Genomic DNA, 19,992 nt, shown 5'->3' on the forward strand with positions numbered 1-19,992 from the left:
GTTTGTACTGAGAACGGCAGCAGGGAAAGGACATGTGATAAGGTAAAGAAGATGATGAGAAGGAGCTGGATGAGTTGCTTAGCCTCCTTTTACCCATGTCTCTTGTAAAATGAGGCCAATAATAGTGCAGTCATCTTTCTGTGCCTGCAGGGAACGGGTTCTGGTACCCCTCAACAAATGGCAAAATCTACAGGTGCTCAAATCTCTTATATAAAATGTCCTCTGCTCATCCTCTGTGTATATTTCTAGCAGATGCATGTTTTTGTCATTTTTTATTATCTGACAGTTTTGTACATTTATGTAATAAATTGTAGTCATTTTTGATCTGCAGTTTGTTGAATCCATGGTACAGAACTCAGGCCCATTCTACTTACTACCTCAGAGTTACTATTAGACTGCAATATTTCCATAATCATAAAGTGCTTAGAACAGGGCCTAGGTACAGCAAGCTCTTGTTGTCTTGTCTTCGATGGCCTTGGCAAGTAGGTTAGGAAAAGTTAAATTTAAATTGGTAGGAACCAGTGCACAGGAATGTGTGACGGGAAGCTACTGCTGAATCCATCTGCCAATAGCTTGGTGGTATGGACTGGATTAGAAAATGCAGAGGTAGGGACCTTCTGGCCACTTGTTTTGCTTGTTTGTTTTGGGCTCTTTTATTTCTTACCATGCTTCCTGCATGTGAGGAAAGCACCCTACCCCTGAGCTGTACCATCACCGGTAGATCGTTTGTTGTTGTTTAATCCAGTGTTACAGTCTTCTGCTGAAGAGGCTTTGTGGAGGGAATTCTTATATCCTGAAGGTCCTGTAGCCTTAAAAATCTCCTTCCTTGTGTCCTGATTAACCTATTAATTGTCATTCCCAGGACTTCAATGTTTAGATTTGTTTTTTATTTGCATAAATTTCTCTTCAGCAACTCAAGAATGTAGGAGACAGTTCCTCTTACTTTGTTTTTATTTTTTGAGAATTTCATATGTGACTACTATCTTTGTGTCATTTCTACCACCCCTGTTCTTCCTATATCTCCACCTCTCAAATTAATGACCTCTTTGTGTGTGTGTAGTATGTGTAAAACCTTTTTTTTTCTTTTTCTTTTTGGTTTTTCGAGACAGGGTTTCTCTGTGGTTTTGGAGCCTGTCCTGGAACTAGCTCTTGTAGACCAGGCTGGTCTCGAACTCACAGAGATCCGCCTGCCTCTGCCTCCCAAGTGCTGGGATTAAAGGCGTGCGCCACCACTGCCCGGCTATGTGTAAAACCTACTGAGTCCATTTAGTGTTGCTCCTATGTGTTTAGAGCAGAGCTCTTGGGATTGTATAGCCGATAAGAGTTCATCACTGGAAAACTGATTATTTCTGCAGGGCAGTTATTACCTGTGGCGTTTCATCTAGGGGTGGTGCCTTGTGAAATTTCCCTCGTCCACATTGGCATGTCCTCTTACTTTTTCTCAGAGGGAGAAAAACTCTTGTTCTTATTTTCTGATATGAGTTGTTTCTAGGGAGATAGCTTAGCAGTTAAGAGCACTTAATGCTCTGGCAACAGACCCAGGTTTGGTTCCCAGCATGCACTTGGAAGCTCGCAACTGCTCTATAACTCCAGATCCAGGGGACCTGACACTCTCTTCTGGTACACATGTGGTACATATAAACTCAGGCTTATACACATACACATACATTTTTAAAAAAAAGTAAACCTTTAGAACTGCTTTCTGATACTTTTGTTTGCTTTTCATTTTCAGTTGCCAGAGAAAATAGAAATCATTTGGAATAAAAAGATGCTACGGACTGCTGGTTTATGCACTACCCATGAGATACAACAACCCAAGAGGCAGCGCTATGCTAAGATTTCAATTTCTCCAAAAGTCTGCGACTCTGCAGGTGATTCCAGGACTATGGTGGATTTACCCTAGCACCCTGTCCTTCTGATCTGTTAAATTACTCATCCCCGGCAACCTGTGTCACAGCTTTGAACTGTCATTTCCATGTGGGTAGGCCTTCTGTATGTTGCTGAGAGGACATCATTATTAGATGTCTCACCTTTCCTAGGAATTCAGTGTAGTTTCCAGGCCCATCTGCACATTTCCTTTGCCAAAGCCAGGTCTCCATTCTCTCAATTGCCAAGGGTCAAGATGCCCGCTCTAGCCAGACAGTTTTTCATTTGTCAAAGTCTGGTGACTTATCCCCTCCTTCTGTTCCCTCAGTTTGTGTGTGTGTGCTACTATGTTGCTTTCCTGCTCAGAGCCTGGTTTTCAAGGCCATGGTAGTCTTCTCCTGCTTCACGGGTTTTATCTGGCTTCTCACTGCTCGCTGCTAGCCCATGGTTTATCCATTCTTTGCCCATTGGCTCTCAAAATGCAGCTCGTGGTTTTGTAGATCCAATCATTACTTACATTTTGTTTGACTTCTCCCGAATGCTCCCACCATATTGGAGACTATAGCCTCACACATGCCGTGTAAGTAGTATGCCATCAAATAGCAGCGACAACAGATTTTTAGAATCAAGTGTTTTGTCTTGTTTCTGATATGGTGTCTTGCTATGTTGTCCAGGCTAGTCTTGAACCCCTGGACTCAAGCAGACCTCTTGTCTCAGCTTTTTGAGTAACTGGAACTACATACAGGTGTCTGCCCCCCAACTCAGCTTTGAATGGCCGCCTTTTGGTAGGGAGGGTGAGGGTACAGGTTAGTGTAGCCTTGGCTGGCCTCATACTATGACCCTGAACTTGTATAGTTCTCTTGCCTCAGCCTTTCAGTGCTGGGATTACAGAAGTGGGCTGCCGGTTTTTTGTTTTTAATTAAAAAATATTTTTTATACAATGTATTTTGATCATGTTCTTTCCCCTCCCCCAACTCTTCCCACCTACCTTTATGTATGTTTGCCTGTGTTCTCTCTCTCTCTCTCAAAAAAAAAAAAAACAAGAAAACAAAAAACTAAAATCAAAACAAAGAAACAAAAAAAATCAGTAAGAAAAAATACTTAAACAAAGCAAAGTTGTTTTGAGATAGGATCTTGTCATATAATGCTAACTGATCTCTAACCCAGGGTCATCCACCTGTTTCATCCTCTCAAGTGCTAGGGTTAAAGGTCATGTATGGACTTAAATAGCCTTTCTAATTCTAAATTTAGTCAGTTGTTAAGAGTCTAGCTCACGGGTGTGGGGAGGGGGGTGAGAAGGCTCAGGGCCATCCAGCCTGCTGATCTGAGTTTCTTCTCCAGGACTTACATAGTCAAAGGGAAGAGCTGACTTCCACAAGTTATCCTCTGGTCTCCACATGCATGTGCATGTATGTGCATGCACACACACACACACACACAATAAATAAATGTAATTAATTTTTTCATAATAGAACCCAGCTCAGATCTCTCTCTTACCCCAAACTTCTGCTCACCAAATCTCATGGCCATACATACCTCCTGAGCCCACCTTTGTCCCAAGCGTGAAGAAAGCAAGCCTCGTCCAGGTACATTTCGAGCAATGTCCCACAAAAGGATGAACATGCTGGAGCTGCTCCCCAAAGACCTGACCACTTAAGAAGCAGTCAAAACCAAAACTAGCTTGTATGTGGGTAGAAATTTGACTCTCCGGATCCTGGGAAGGCAACAATTGCAGCCGACTGTGCTTCTGTGAGACAGCCTTGTGTTTGGTAGGGGTGAAAGTCAAGGGCTTATGGGATAGTAGATCAGAAGAAAATTCATTTTAGTGCTGACAGTTTCTTTTCATTTCTCTCTCAAGATCAAATCCGGGACACCTTGATCCATGAACTATGCCATGCAGCCTCCTGGCTGCTTGATGGCATCCGGGATTCTCATGGTATCTCATGGCAATATTATGCTAAAAAATGCAATTCAGTACACCCAGAACTGCCCAAGGTCACCCGTTGCCATAACTACACAATTCACTACAAGATCTATTATGAATGCATGCTGTGCAAATACAGGTAAGGCCTTTTCAGATTTTTCCCAATTCTTTTGTTATTCCAGCCTCCAATAGCTGTTTGTTTTCTTTTTCTGGTACTGGGAATTGAGCTAAGGGACTCATGGCTGCCAGGCAAACACTACATGGCTCCCCTGCCTGAGCCATATCATCAGCCAGCCCTCTTTTCTTCCTTCTTTCCTTCCTTCCTTCCTTCCTTTCTTTCTTTTTTTTTTTTTTTTTGGTTTTTCGAGACAGGGTTTCTCTGTGGTTTTGGAGCCTGTCCTGGAACTAGCTCTTGTAGACCAGGCTGGTCTCAAACTCACAGAGATCCGCCTGCTTCTGCCTCCCGAGTGCTGGGATTAAAGGCATGCACCATCACCGCCTGGCCTATATGCTAGTCTTGAGCTAGCTTTGTAGCCTTGAACTATGGCAGGACCAAATCGATCTTTAGTAAGTCTATGGACCAATTTAAGGAGTCAAGCTCACTATTTCTTCGTTCTCTTTCTCCATTATCTTCCTGAATTTGAGCTGGCCTGACTCTGCTGCTGCCTGGGGCTCCTCAGAACTCACAGAAAATTGCTTTGAGCATAAAGCTGAGGAGTTGGAGCTGCTGTTGAGGGGTCGTGATTAATTTGTTATTGTGCTGTGGTATCTCCTTTCTCCCCAGGATTGGCCGCTACACCAGATCGCTGAACACTGAACGCTTCATCTGTGCCAGATGCAAAGGGCATCTGGTCTTGCTGCCATTGTTTCGCAAGGATGGAACCCCCATTGTGCCCTATGTGAGACCATTTGCCAAATATGTGCAGGAGAATTATAGAGCCGTGTTTAACGGCACGGCAGGAATCAGCCATGGGAATGTGATGAAAAGACTCAGCAAGGATTATTTTGCCAGTAAACAAAAGGCAAATCCTTAAGGTTTGCCTGGAATATAGTTATGTGAGCCAAATCCTTTACTGGCAAGAAGTTCTAGAAAACTATTTCTGTAAGGTTTTAAGTATTGGGATTTAAATGTGTTTTCTGATTTGTTATTATTGATGATTTTTCTTAATAAAGAGTTCTTTTGCTAACCATACAGCTCTTGACAATACTTGAAGCCCTTTGGATCCACATTGGGTTTTAACTTGGAATGAGTCAGAAGAAAAGGATGTTTCTTGGGAGGGAGAGCAGTGAGAACAGGAGAATATTGTCACAACAGAGTAAGTGGCTCGTAGTGAGTACTCTGCCAGCTTGTTATGCCTCCTCGGGTGTGAGGAGCCAGCCTGCTTCATGAATTCCAGCTGCTCATGGATTTGAGTGAAGCATGCAATCATTCAGAAAATAAATGTTTCCATCTCACATTCCAGCTCTCCTATTCAAGTGCTCGAGCAGACTGCCTATCTCTGGGAGCTATTGAGGGTGTGGATAGGACCCAACATTGTTTTAGTGTATGTACTCCTGTGAATGCCACAGAAAATGCCCACCAACTTGTGGCTTAGAGCAGCACGGATATTCTATTATATTATAATATTTTAGAGTTTGGAAGGTCAAGAGTCTAGGATGAGTCACCTAGATTATGATTAAAGTGTTGACGGGAACTTCTGGAAATCCATTTCTTTTCCAGTACCTAGAGGCCTTCCACAGCCCGTTTCTTGGTTTCTGTTAGGAATTTTTCCTAGTGCGAGCTCTCTGCCAATGCAAAAATCCCAATCAAGCCAAATCACAACAAGCCAAATTAAAAATATCCAGGTTTAATGGGATTCCTGCACTCGCAGGTGGCCACGGGGGGGGGGGGTCGACCGGGAGACCGTGAACATGACCACGGTGTGGGGGGGGAGAGACCACCAGGGGACCTTCTGGGGAAGCAGTTTAAGTAGCCTGGAAGAGTGGTCAAGATTTTGGCAGGCTGTCTTGACACTCCTCCAGGGAGGGGTCAAGGCTTGGCAGGCACAAGGACAGGGCCTCCAAAGATGGAGGCCAGAGACCGGGACTTGGGACTTACAGTTTCTTTGAGACAAAACATCTTTTTTACTTTCTGTTCACTTCTAGAGACTTGGGGTCCACTTAGAGAATTCTTGTCTGTGTGTGTGTGTGTGTGTGTGTGTGCGCGCGCGCTTGTCTTGGAACACATATGTACATGTGTATATGCATGTGGAAGCCAGTGACAAACCTTTGGTTTCATTTCCAAGAGCTGTCCACCTTGTTTTTTGAGACAGTGTCTCATGTGGTTGTAGTGCTTTCCAATTCGGCTAGGCTGGCTGACCAGCAAGCTACTGTGTTCTTCCTGTCACCACCCACCCAGGACTGGGGTGATAAGTGCACACCACCATGCTTAACTTTTTTTTTTCTTTTTGGTTTTTCGAGACAGGGTTTCTCTGTGGTTTTGGAGCCTGTCCTGGAACTAGCTCTTGTAGACCAGGCTGGTCTCGAACTCACAGAGATCCGCCTGCCTCTGCCTCCCGAGTGCTGGGATTAAAGGCGTGCGCCACCACCGCCTGGCCATGCTTAACTTTTTATGTGGTTGCTAAGACCAAATTCAGCTCCTTGTACATACATGATTAGTACTTCACAAATTGAGCCCTCTCCCAAGCCCATTATTATCATTATTATTTTTATTATTTATTACTATCTTTGATAGGTCTCATATAGCCTAGGCTGCCCTTGAATTCTTTAAAAAATTTTTTATTACATTTATTGTGGGGGAGGGGCCATGTTTGTGTCATAGCACACATATAAAGTCAGAGGACAAATTTTGGAAGTCAGTTCTCTTCTATCTTGTGGATTCCAGGGATTGAACTCAGCTTGTCAGACTTGGTGACAAGTAACTTTATCTGCTTACCCACCTGGCTCAGCTCCGACCTTGGACGCTATGTAGCCTAGGTAGGTCATTAACTCCCAGTTCTGTCTCTGCCTGCCTTCCAAATACTGGGGATTATAGCATGCACCACTATGACCTGCCAAAATCTAATTTTAAAATCAGTTGGGTCACAGATTAGCGACCTCAGTTCCCCTTTGCCATGTTTGTTGGCTTTTTTTTTTTTTTTTGAGACCGTGTTCCACTGTGTAGCCCTGACTGGCCTGGAAATTACTAGGTAGATCAGGCTGACTTCAGACTCACAGACATCCTCTCGCTTCTGCCTCTCAAATCTGAGATTGCAGGTATATACTACCACACCCTCCTGTTTGGTTGTTGAGACAGGACTTTCCTTATGTCACCCCAGGCTAGTCTCAAACCCACTATGTCTCCCAGGCTAGCTTTGTATTGTTGCTCTTCCTGCCCCAAGTACTTGGATTACAGACATGTACCACCGTGCACAGCTAGTCCCTTTTACCATGTAAAGTGACCTGATCGCATGTTCTGGGGATTAGAGCATGGATGTCTTGAGGGGTCCAGTTTTTGAGGCCTGCTACAAATAATGCTTATCTTTATCAGTGTACCATTACTGATACTTTAATAAGCAGGATATATTATTTTAACATTTTCCTCTTGCTTTTCATTTTGTAGAAGGATGGAGTAGTCTTTGGAGCACCGAGACTAGATGTGACTGTAGGCATATATAGCGTAGGGCAAACTTCCCCAGCTAACTGCTTCCATTCCTTTTCTCCTGGGCTCTAGCATATCTGCAGCTTCAAACAAAGTCCAGCCTGTCACAGAGGGTCATGGCACATCTGTGACTTGCCTGGGAGGACTGATGTGCAGTGGGTAGCCCTGTCACCTGCCATTCTGGAAAGCTCTGGTTATTTTTTTCAATTGTTTTTATTGAGCTATACATTTTTCTCTGCTCCCCTCCCTCCCTCTTCTCACCTCCCCCTCAACCCTCTCCCATGGTCCCCATGCTCCCAATTTACTCAGGAGAGCTTGTCTTTTTCTACTTCCCATGTAGATTAGATCTATGTAAGTCTTTCTTGGGGTCCTCATTGTTGTCTAGGTTCTCTGGGATTGTGGTTTGTGGGCTGGTTTTCTTTGCTTTATGTTTAAAAACCACCTATGAGTAATATGATATTTGTCTTTCTGGGTCTGGGTTACCTCGTTCAATATGATGTTTCTTTCTTTCTTTCTTTCTTTCTTTTTTTTTTTTTTTGATTTTCGAGACAGGGTTTCTCTGTAGCTTTTTTGGTTCCTGTCCTGGAACTAGCTCTTGTAGACCAGGCTGGTCTCGAACTCACAGAGATCCGCCTGCCTCTGCCTCCCAAGTGCTGAGATTAAAGGCATGCACCACCCCCACCCATCAATATGATGTTTCTAGATACATCCATTTGCCTGCAAATTTCAAGCTGTCATTATTTTTTTCTGTTGTGTAGTACTCCACTGTGTAAATGTACCACATTTTCCTTATCCATTGCTCTGGTTATTTTTTCCACTTCGCTTTAGACATGGAAAATGCTCCTGTTGACCATTTCTTCTCGGTGGCTATGTGCTAACTACTGCTCGCAAACCATCAGGCTCTGTTGCTGGTGTGTGTGTGTGTGTGTGTGTGTACATGTGTACACGTATGTGAAGGTCAGAGGAGCATATTGGGTGTGCTCTATTGCTCTCCACCGTATTTCTTCATGAACCCGGAGCTCATATCTTCCCCCAACTCCAAGCTGGCAGGCAGCCAACCTACCCCACAGTGTTGAGGTTACAGGCACACTTGGTCATGCCCAGCTTTTTCAAAGGTGTTGGTGGTCTGAACTTGGGTCTTCGTGTTTGCTCGGCAAGCATTCTTCCCAACAGAACCATCTCCTCAGCGCCATTTTCCCCACCTTTTTCCCAAGCCTATTTCTCCCCAGTAAGATCCGGTATTACCCAAATAAGCAATACAAGGTTCTCTGACTGGCCTATGATCCCATTGCCTTATCCCAGGCTATCCTACAGCCTCATCACCATCAGTCCTGTGTAGCTCTGGCTTGCCTGGAACTTTCTCTATAGACCAGGCTGGCCTTGAATTTATGGAGATCCACCTGCTTCTGACTCCCAAACACTGTTCTGTACCACCACATCTGGCGAAGCTAAACCACTTATCAACTCCCCAAAGCATTGCTGTTTTCAGCCTCTCTGCCTCTGCTGCTGCCCTCTCTTCTGCCTAGAAATAAAACACTCCTTCAGTTTCTTACCCCTGGAGATGCCACTTGCCCCTTGAACCTCCAGGAAGCCACCCCAGACAGCTCTTGCCACTAAGCTCAGTCATGGACTCAGCGTGTGCCACCCCTTTGCTTTGTAGCATAGATTTATTGGCATTTGTTCATTTTTACTGCACTTTCCCTGCTGGCCGGAGCTGCTGGGACTCAGGAGTTATGGCTTATTGATGTCTAGTAGCCCCAAAGTGTCCCTAGACTTATTCACTGCCATCACCCAAGCCCATGAGGGTGTCTAGCAGCTTTATACTAAGACAACAGGGGGTCCAGCAGAGGGCACAGCAGTTAGCAGCAGGTGACATGGAAGGAGCAGTACAAGCTTACGTCTCTGCTCTTCAGTACAATCCTGTAAGTAAAAGTTTATCAGTTGTTTTCCTTTTACAGCAATCCAGCAAACAAGCAAACATCGTTTGATACTTTAGACAATAGGTTTTTTTTATGAAAGAAAATCAATAGTTGAGATGTTTAATATGTTTATGCACTTGAAATGATGAAATTGGTTTTACTTGGTCTGCATAAAGGTCTGCCCTATTTAAAAAGTTATTTAAATAGCATAAAATTATCCTTACCAAAAAACTCCCATCAATTCTTTTGGTAATACTAATAAAGCACAAGACACATGTTTTTTTTTGTGCTATTTTAGTGAACTTTGGGAAAATTCTGATGGGTATTTATAACAATTCTTGATTTTCAAGGAATGATGGGTTAAAGATCTTAATTTGTAGTATAAAATGGTTTTTAAAAGTTGTTGCTAGTATATTAGTGACATGAAAACTAGAGTACAGAATGATCTCAATATAGCCCCTCCCTCGATCAAGTTAGAAGTAGTAGAATTAAGGCAATTGCATGTTCAGACTAGACTTTGCATTAGTTCTTTAATTCTTTGTTGATTTGAGTTGCATATGTTTTCAGGGAGCAAGTGTATCCTGGTTGACAGACATTAAGTTTATACTGTATTACAGTCTGGGAACTTTCAAAATGCAGAACAAAAAAATTTTAAGTAAAATACAGGGATGTAACACATGCCCTGGAAACTGTTAATGTAATTAAGGGAAAGTGGCTATAAACTTTTAAGAGATAAGTGTTAGGGATGGGGTGGGTCTTGGCAGCATCAGCATATACTTGAGCTCCATCAACATTGACTTTGCAACCACCCTGGGGAAGCGCTTAATGATTAACTCCTACTGTTGCCATTATCGAAAGTCTTCTATAGGCTCAGACACTGCTGCTTCAGATAAGTCTTTCTGAATCTTTACCATGATCCTTTTCACGAAGAGGACAGTGTTTCCAGTTTTACCAATATAAAAACCCCAACAGACTCAGGGTTATGTAATTTTCTTGAGATCACGTAGCTAGCAATGGCGAACTGGATGTTGAAACTTAAAGTTGAATTTTTTTTTTTTTTCGAGACAGGGTTTCTCTGTAGCTTTGGAGCCTGTCCTGGAACTAGCTCTTGTAGACCAGGCTGGCCTCGAACTCACAGAGATCCGCCTGCCTCTGCCTCCTAAGTGCTGGGATTCAAGACGTGTGCCACCACCGCCCGGCTTAAAGTTGAATTATTGAAGCAAATGTTGACATGAACAAGAAATGAAATCTGAAAAGGACCTTCTGTGGCCAAAGGCTGCCCTTGTGCACAGCCTGGAAATCATTTTGCATTATCTGCCTGGCTCTTAACTCCAGTTTTATAAAATAAGCAAATTGAAGCTTATTTTAGTAGTTTGCCAAAGCTTTCTAACTATTTTCCATCATAATATCTTTTAAACAGTTTTTTCCCCCCAGAGACAGGGTTTTTCTATGTAACAGTCCTGGCTGTCCTGGAATTCCTGTGGACCAGGCTGGCCTTGAACTCACAGAGATCCATAGCCTCTGTGCTCGGATTAAAGGCGTGTGCTAACACCACCCGGTTTAAACAATTTTTTTTTATATTTATTTATTTATTATGGATACAATATTCTGTTTGCATATATGCCTGCTAGAAGAGGACACCAGACCTCATTACAGATGGTTGTGAGCCACCATGTGGTTGCTGGGAATCGAACTCGGGTCCTTTGGAAGAGCATGCAATGCTCTTAACCGCTGAGCCATCTCTCCAGCCCCCGGTTTAAACAATTTTAAAGTTAATTTTGAAAGTTTAAATTTTTCTTTTAGTTTTTAAAAAAGATTAAAAAACCCACTATATGTAATGGCTGTTTTAACTGTTCATTTCGATGTATAGAGTTTGGATCTGGGCCAGTTGCTCATTGGAATGACTACCTTAGCTTAGCTACATGTTGCTTTTAATTTGTGAGTTCATTATAATAAATGATTTTTATTCATTCTATTTTTAATCTAGCGAGAAATTACATAGGCTTGCAGATAATGAAAGTAATTTCTTAGGGTTTATTTAACTTTTATTTTATGTGCATTGGTGTGAAGGTGTCAGATCCCCTGCAACTGGATCTTTAGATAGTTGTGACCTGCCATGTGGGTGCTGGGGATTGAACCCGGGTCCTCTGGAAGAGCAGTCATTGCTCTTAACCACTGAGCCATCTCTCTAGCCCCATGAAAGTAATTTCTTACATATTCTTTCAGAGGTACTCAATGCATATTTGAAATTAAAGTGAAGCCAGGCGGTGGTAGTGCATGGCTTTAATCTCTGCACTCAGGAGGTAGAGGCAGGTGGATCTTTGTGAGTTCAAATTCGAGGCCAGCCTGGTCTGCAGAGTGAGTTCCACGCTAGGGCTGTTACACAGAGAAACCCTGTCTAAAAAACCAAAAAAAAAAAAGAAGAAAAAAAGAAATTAGAGTGCATTTGTAATTTTTATTGCAGTCCTATCTAGTTACTAACAGTTTTAGGCGGCTAACCTTGAAAGGTCTACCTGCAAGGCTTGAACTTGATTCTTCTAAGGGCCAGGATAGTACATTCTTTTCCTTCAGTAATTAGGGCTAGGTTTATCCTTTACTTGCTGACTTGTAAATTTAGTTTGTCTCTCTAGCATACTTGTAATCTTGGTTAATTTTGTTAATTTATTTTGACATTGGGTCTTGTGTAGCCTAGGCTGGCCTCTAACTCATTAAGTAGCTGAGGATGACCTTCAACTTCTGATTTTCCTGCCCCACTTTCCCAGTGCTGAGATTATATTATAGGATGTCCCACTATGCCCAGTTTATGTAGTACTGTAGATAGAAACCAGACATTGTGCATGGTAGATAAGCACTCTTCACCTAAGCTAGATCCCCAGCCCTGGCTCAGGTTTTTAGTTGTTTGTATGTGTAGTAGGGCGTTACCTCTGCAGACAGTATATCACAGCATTATATTGTGAAAGGAAAATTAAAATGATAGACAAAGCTGTGCTACTATCTAAATATATACTGTGCATAGTTTGTATTGTTAAATGTCTAACCTATTAACAGGAAACTTAGCATCATGTACTTTCAAAGCAAGATAGCACTAAAACAATGAATTTACTTCTTAATGACATTGGTGTGTTCCCACCTGGCTCTCTTTTTTGTAGGAGGAGGTGCTACTTTCTCTTTTTCTTCTTTTGGTTTTTCAAGATAGGGTTTCTCTGTCCTGGAACTCGCTCTTGTAGACCAGGCTGGCTTCAAACTCAGAGATCCACCTGCCTCTACCTCCTGAGTGCTGGGATAAAAGGCGTGCATCACCACTGCCCTGCCAGGAGCTTTGAGATAGAGCTGCTTTATATTTTTCTATTTGGAGCTGCCTTCTGTAATGTTATATGGCTTAATACATTTGCTGAAACTTTAGCTTGTCATTTTTTTTTTTTTTTGGTTTTTCGAGACAGGGTTTCTCTGTGGTTTTGGAGCCTGTCCTGGAACTAGCTCTTGTAGACCAGGCTGGTCTCGAACTCACAGAGATCCGCCTGCCTCTGCCTCCCGAGTGCTGGGATTAAAGGCGTGCGCCACCACCGCCCGGCTTAGCTTGTCATATTTTAAGGTGCTATTTCTTCTGGTGTTCTTTCTCATGTTGCTTGTTAGAATTACCCATACTTGGCAATCCCTTTACAAATTATGCATACAGTACTCCTTTGTGTGATAGCTGTGAGCCTGAGTGCGAAATTGTTGAGAAGTTGTTTTCTGCTTGAATGGTAGATGATAACACAGTGCTGAGAGTGGCTGACATCCCATCATGTGTTACTGTCATGTTGATTTTGTTGTTTTGAGAGTCCCAGATAGCTGAAGTATGAGAAAACCTTCCGTTTCTATCTACTTCTCTCCACTCTGCTTTTTGTTAAGGTTGTCTGGCAAGGGTCACATTTAAATATTCAAGTGCTTATTGTTGTGTCCAGTGCTGGGTGAGGAGATGGGGAATGTGTTCTGGAGGGGTTATCATGAGACAGACCTGATCCATAAAGGAAAAAGATGTAAGCTCCTCGGGTGATTATTGTTGGAGAGTATTAATCAGAAGACTCTCTTGAGAGGGTGCTTAGGTCCTCAGCATTCTGTAGGAAGGTAAACAGCAAGTAGACTTCCCAGACTGAAGTGGTGAGTCAAGTAGTAGTGAGGAGTGAGTGGAGCAGGGCAGAGTCAATTGGAAGATTTCAGAAGAATAGAGGCTGTGGAGTTTGAAGTTAGTTTGAGAGGCAGTTGAGAACCACTGTAGGTTTTTCTTGGCCTGATTTTCCTCAATGTGTGCATATGTAGAGTGATGTCAAGGGGGTCCAGAGGTGGAACATTAAGAGGAAAGTCAGGAAGCAGTTGTTAGACTAGGAGAGGAGGGATGGTTACATAGGAACACCTTTTTGTTCCTTTAATCGTACTGTGTTTTCCTTGTTTTTGATGCCCTATTCCTTTATTAAGTCTCTATTCATCTATGAAGGCCCAGCTTAAAATCTGTCCTTTGAGTGTGTATGTCTAATTTATTTTTCTTGGTTTTAGGTCTATTATTAAGTTAATGTTTCCATAAGTATTAATTAGGGATGAACAGAGGAGTAAGGTTTAAACAAAGTAATTCTCTTAGATACCATTTTGATTTGACATGAAGCAGAATTTGACACAAGGTTTTGAATGGACTTTTGTAGAATTGTAGTGTTCTTATACTTTGTAGACATTTAAGTAATTTTTTTTTTTTTTGGTTTTTCAAGACAGGGTTTCTCTGTGGCTTTGGAGCCTGTCCTGGAACTAGCTCTTGTAGACCAGGCTGGTCTCGAACTCACAGAGATCCACCTGCCTCTGCCTCCCGAGTGCTGGGATTAAAGGCGTGCGCCACCATCGCCCGGCGACATTTAAGTAATCTTATGTGTATTCATGTGTGTGTAGATTTGGATCTCATGATTTTGTTTATTTTATTATTTTGGTGTTTTAAATGTTGTTGTTATGTATCTGTGTTGTTGTATCTGTGCACATGGAGGCCCGGAGGAGGTGTCAGATCCCCTGGAGCTGAAGTTATAGACAGCTTACAGTACTAGGAATTGAACTCAAGTCCTCTAGAAGAGTAGCATGTTAATGGTTAAGTAGCTCTTAACCATTTCTCCAGCCCTATTTTGGCATTTTTGAGACTGAGTCTCACTTAGTCTAGGCTGACCTTGAACTGACTGAGTAGCTGAGAATGACCTTGAATTCTTGATTATCTTGCTCCCACCTCCCAAGTGGGAGCACTTGCCACCATGCCACTTGACATGTGCCACCATGCCAGCTGAAAGTTGTTGCGTTTGTGTTTGTGGTACTAGGTACGCAAGGCCTTGTTGTATCCCGGGCAAGTGGAGCTCTACTTTCAGCCACTCTACTAGTCCACTTAATAGGATATGTTTTGCCTTTTGCTAAAGTGGACTAATTATTTCACTGTAATCTTGAAGGTATTTATATTATCATTTTCTGGAGATCAAACCTAGGGCTTTTGACATACTGGCTAATTTTTTTCTACCAACTGACCTACATTGCCAGTCTATAAGATAATGATGAATCTAGATGATATAACTAAATATAGTCATGCATCTAAGAGTTCATGGAAACTAGCTGGTAAAATTATGTAATGGTGGGTAAAAATATATAGGTGGGGCAGGAGAGATGGCTCAGGTCTTCCAGAGGACCCAATTTCAAATTCCAGTACCAATGTCAGGCAGTTCACAGCCACCTGTAACTCCAGCTCCAGGAGAATGCAATAAGCCTCTAGGCTCTGAAGGTACCTGCACTGATGTGCACACCCCATATTTGAAATTAAAAATAATAAAAACATATCTTTAAAAATGCAGCTTTTAGTCAGTTATTGTGTTTCTGATTTGTGGCTTAGAACAGCCATTGAAATTGGTGAAGGTCTAAAGATACATACCACCCACTAAAAAATGGTAGAGGGAGCTTGGGTAAGCAGATTAGGTTTTTCAGACATAGCCCATCAGACAGAGGGCTACCTTGTTAAGGTTCAGAGGAGGAAACCTATACAAAGTAGATAGCAAGATTATAGAATTCATTATTTCTCAAAATACAAATAGTATTCCAAAGTACTTAGACTAATTACAGAAGGCGATTAGTCGGTAATAAGATTATTGGTACCTGTGAATTGTTTTTCTGTTTTGCTTTTTTATTTATTCATGCACTATTTATCCATTCATTCATTCATTCATTCATTCATCATCAGAGTCTTGATTCTGTAGTAAAGGTTGGTCTAGAACTCCCTATGATATAACTGGGGTGGGGTTGGGCACCTGAATTTAGGACCATCTTCCTGCCTCAGTTTCCCAGGTGCTAGGATTACAGGTGTATGTTACTGTTCCTGCTACATGAGAGGCTTTGAGGATTACTATCAGCCTGTGCTTAAGGCCACTAGAAGATAACCATACTTTTCCAAAGCATCAGTCACTGATTGAGGGACAGCACTAACTCAAGTAGATCGTGGAATTGTCCCAGTTTAGCCAGTCATTACCTTATTGGCAGACCTTTCAGTTCATCCAGTGAATGCCAGTAAACAATACAGAGTCAGTTTATCAGTAAAACTAACTACTAATTCTGGAAACCAATATACATGGTAATTCTTTGGAATATTTAATAAAATTTTACTTTGTAGGATTTAATTTAAGGTTCTTTCACCCACATAACAGTTTGGGATGATAAACGTGACTCATATTGCCATTATCTCTGCTTGTTATTGACTGATAGATTCTTTTTTTTTTTTGCAGGGTGAGGTTGAATGTTTATTCAGGGGGTTATGGAGGAGGAAGGGTGAAGGGGGGGGACAGAAAGGGAGAGGGAGGGAGAGAGGGAGAGAGAGAGAGAGAGAGAGAAGAGGAGAAAGAGACAGAAGGGGAGAAGCAGAGAAGTGGGGAGAGAGGCAGAAGCAAAGCTGCCTCTCCGAGAGGAAGATGGAAAAGAGGACTGATAGATTTTTTTTTTAAGTTTTTTTTTTCGAGACAGGGTTTCTCTGTGGTTTTGGAGCCTGTCCTGGAACTAGCTCTTGTAGACCAGGCTGGTCTCGAACTCACAAAGATCCGCCTGCCTCTGCCTCCCAAGTGCTGGGATTAAAGGCGTGCGCCACCACTGCCCGGCGACTGATAGATTCTTACTGTCTGTTGAGCATGTCCTCCTGCTGAATGGACTGGTGAGTCGGACTAGCAGCACAGTTGAGCTGCTAATAAAACGCAGAGTCAGCCGCTTTTCATTACTCGCCCACTCAGCTCTGATGGTACTTAATACTAATGAGTAATGTAGTGGCAGGTGCAGGACTGAGGCTATGGTTGGATGGTAATCCTTCTGCCTAGGCATGAAATGAAATCAAGGTTTCTAAATAAGCCTGAGAGCCAAAGGGTAGGTTTGTTGACATGTAATCACTTGCTAAGTGCAGTGCTGTTTTTCCTGCTGTGGAAAATTTCTGGTCCTTGATACAGGAATGATTCATCATAACCTTGAATAAAACAGTTGAATAAATATTCAATCATTTTTTCCTACGGGTGACATTTGGAGAGGAGAGAGGCTCTAGAAAGGTCTTGTAGTCTTGTGTTTGAAACTGATGAGGCCAAATGCATTTGAAAGAATGTTAGACAATAGTGTCACAGATCTCCCAGCCAGAACTGGAGCAGCAGCTGATAGCAAAACACATATTTTTGCAGTCAAAGATAGTATTCAGACTTAGGAAGAGCAATAAATTATGTAAATATCTTATAAGTTCTGGTCGGATTTGTCCCCCTCGGGCTCCTTTTGTATTTTCTGGGAATTAGAATAGGAGGAGTTGGGAGCCTGTGCTTAAGTTTAAGTGCTGCATTAAACTGACAAGAAAATGGCAGCGCTAGATGTGTAGAAGTGATGTTGGGATTTTGTTTTTTTTTTTTGAGAAAACAATATAATTAATACTACTATCTCTGGGTTTATAGGATTTGTACTGTGTTCGTAGTGACCTGGGGAACCTGCTCAAAGCCCTGGGTCGCTTGGAAGAAGCCAAGGTAGGTGTTTGCTAGAACATACTTAAGCATTAGTTTTGAAAACCTGTACCTTTTGCCAAGTCTTCAACTCTTCATTAAGCTATCTTCATAAAATAGTCCTATGAAACTGAGGAAAACGTCAGCATGACTTGCCTCAGACTAGAGCAGGACCAGGCTTTGGCATATCTGTTCTAAATCTGGGGGTAAAGCAAGAACATGAGCATTGTGGAGCCTTCTGCTGAGCTAGATCATCTTTATAACAATGGGCTCCATCATGACCTATGTGGGAATCAATAACATTCCTTCAAATCTGAGGCTTGCCTGCTAGTGATTTTTGGCTCAAGACGCCTATATAATGCAGGTGCCATTGAAAACGCTGCTCTTCTAAGTCCTTTGTGGCTTGTAAGTGGAGAAGAATTTCATCCAATGTTACCCTGTAATACTGGCATTTAAAATTCTTATTTAACCTTCCTCCCTTCATCTTCCTCACCCTTTTTACAGTGGAAGAAAGGCTGTTAAAATATTGCAAATTAATAATTGGAACTCCTGCTCCTCTTGTCTCCACTTCCTCCCCAAATTCCTCCTTTTTCCCCAATCCTAGTTGTCTACCTTCTTTTTCTTCCTCACTTCCTTCTTTTATCCCTCCCCACCCACCTCCTTAAAAAAAAATGAGGACAAAGCTGGTTTGTTTGGAAATGGACTGATCGAAAGAAAACTTGCCAAAGTGGAAAGGTGGCTTTTAGCATTCTGTGTTTCCAAATAATGAATTTGAACTCTAGGTTGGGTTAATTAAAGCTTTTGGTATAATTTACAATTAAATTTATAAATGCAGTTGTCTTGTTACAAGCCACCTTACGCAATCGCGCTGCAGGGGTGAGGAGTGGGGAGAAACCAGAATGCTTCTGAAACTCCCACCTGTTGCTCTGAGCCCCACGCGCATGCTAATGCGTGGAGTGTATGCGCAGCGTAGCTGTCTGTTTGTTCATCCAGGGAGGGAGAAGGCTTTGCAGCACCACTTAATGTTAAAAGCACTAGTTTTAAGTGCAAAAATTCTACCAACACTATGGATTAACCTTATGTAGGTTTCCAGCTGATTAACTATGTTGATTTCAATCTTAGCTGATAAAGCAATTGGTAATTTCTAGAACAAATATCTGATATGCTCCTATCAATTGTCACTCCACCAAGCGGACAGCTAACATGAATTGCACTTCACTGCAGCTTTAGACATCGATTTAGGCTGAGACGTTGCGCCTGCCTTAGGTTGCTGACTTCTTTATTTCAGAGCTCTGGAGACACCTAGTTTGAAAAATGTCATTCTGGTTTTTTTTTTTTTTTGGTTTTTATTTTTGTTTTTGTTTTTTGTTTTTTTTTTTTTTGTGAGAACTTAGTAAACCAGAAAATACTCTTGAGTGAAATGCAATGTGTTTCTTTTGTAATCAGTGCATTTGAAAATTCAAGCCAGCATACATTCCTAGTAGATGGCAGCAAAATTAAGTTGTCTTTGTAGAAAATGAAGAGCCTTTCTTCCAGCAAAAATCCCTGCTGTATGCAATAGCCCTGATTAACCCTCTCCCTTCTGCATGTTTCCCATGTTACAGACTTGAGACTGTCCTCATTCCCATATGTAATAGACATCCAAAGAATTTCAATTGCTTTGTTGAACTTTTACTAATGATCTTGTTTTTATTTTCTCTCTTGTTTTTGGTTTTTCACCATTGATATTGTATTTAGAAGGTTTCAGGTGGGTGAAACCTCCTATTCCATGCGTAAGGTGCCTCGCTGAAGGGAGCTCGAGGCCTGGATCTAGGGCAGACACACAACCTCCTCCTCCTCCTCTTCCAGCAAGGAACGCACCGAAAAGTCACATGATGAGAAATATGGTAACGGGTTTGTAACTGCCACAGCAAAACAATTTGCCTCCATGCCTGAATCTTCTGTCTTGTGGCTTCAGAAACAGCTTAAAATAATTTTATTTACAAGTTATGTAAAAGAATGTTTTATACTATAGCCACAATTCTGTCAAAAATAAGTAAAACTTAATTAAGATAATAAAATTATTAGATAATTTACTAGTAAAAGCTTCTAACTCTTCTTGTTGTTCATTTTTTTTCCTTTTTCTTCTTTGTTTGGATTGCAGCATTCTGCTCTTCTGATGATGCGCTGTGACCCTGCAGTAGCGCAAAGGCTGCGCAGCGTTAATGCGCATTGCGTGCGAATGAGCCCCTGTGAACGGTTGACTAGATGAGTAATCTGATTGACTGGCTCTCTCAGTCCTATTCTGTAGCCTTTTTGGATAAAATTGGGTTTTAACATACCTCGAGTCCAACTAATCTCATTAAGCAAATATTCTCTACGGGCCTGTCTAGTAGATTAATGGATCTGGTTGGCCGTTTGCTGCGTCTAGGGGTGTTCCATGGAGCGCAGCAGTTCGCAGCGTTTGCGCAGTGCGATGCTGTTAGGTGGCGCCAGCGATGTTTGCGCTTGCATTACAGGGACCTCAACCTAGGTGCATTCCTGTCATGTGAGGTTTTATTTTCTTCCTCCTCAGAAGAGAGGCATGTGCTGTGAGTCTGCAGATTCTGAAACTTGAAGTCTGAATGATGACTGACTTGGCAGAAACATTTTTGTATGGCTCAG

The 19,992-nt window shown here is 42.1% G+C and overlaps 1 protein-coding gene and 1 long non-coding RNA gene across 2 annotated transcripts; both read left to right on the forward strand.

Annotated features, from left to right (window-relative positions):
- Nucleotides 1-1,732: 1,732 nt before the first annotated feature.
- On the forward strand, nt 1,733-4,888 carry LOC121445708 (acidic repeat-containing protein-like; the record flags this gene model as incomplete). Its single annotated transcript, XM_041647855.1, has 3 exons — nt 1,733-1,871; nt 3,725-3,929; nt 4,575-4,888. Coding segments are annotated over 3 exons (594 nt in total), but the record flags the coding sequence as incomplete, so codon positions are not given.
- A 4,403-nt stretch (nt 4,889-9,291) lies between these two features.
- On the forward strand, nt 9,292-19,986 carry LOC121445710. Its single transcript, XR_005973992.1, has 3 exons — nt 9,292-9,352; nt 17,305-17,373; nt 19,087-19,986. It is a non-coding gene; the product is annotated as an uncharacterized LOC121445710 (long non-coding RNA).
- Nucleotides 19,987-19,992: the final 6 nt, after the last annotated feature.

The sequence above is a fragment of the Microtus oregoni genome, unplaced genomic scaffold, assembly GCF_018167655.1.
Source record: "Microtus oregoni isolate MIOR12 unplaced genomic scaffold, Mior012 000351F_ref0000020, whole genome shotgun sequence".
Taxonomy (NCBI): Eukaryota; Metazoa; Chordata; class Mammalia; order Rodentia; family Cricetidae; genus Microtus; species Microtus oregoni.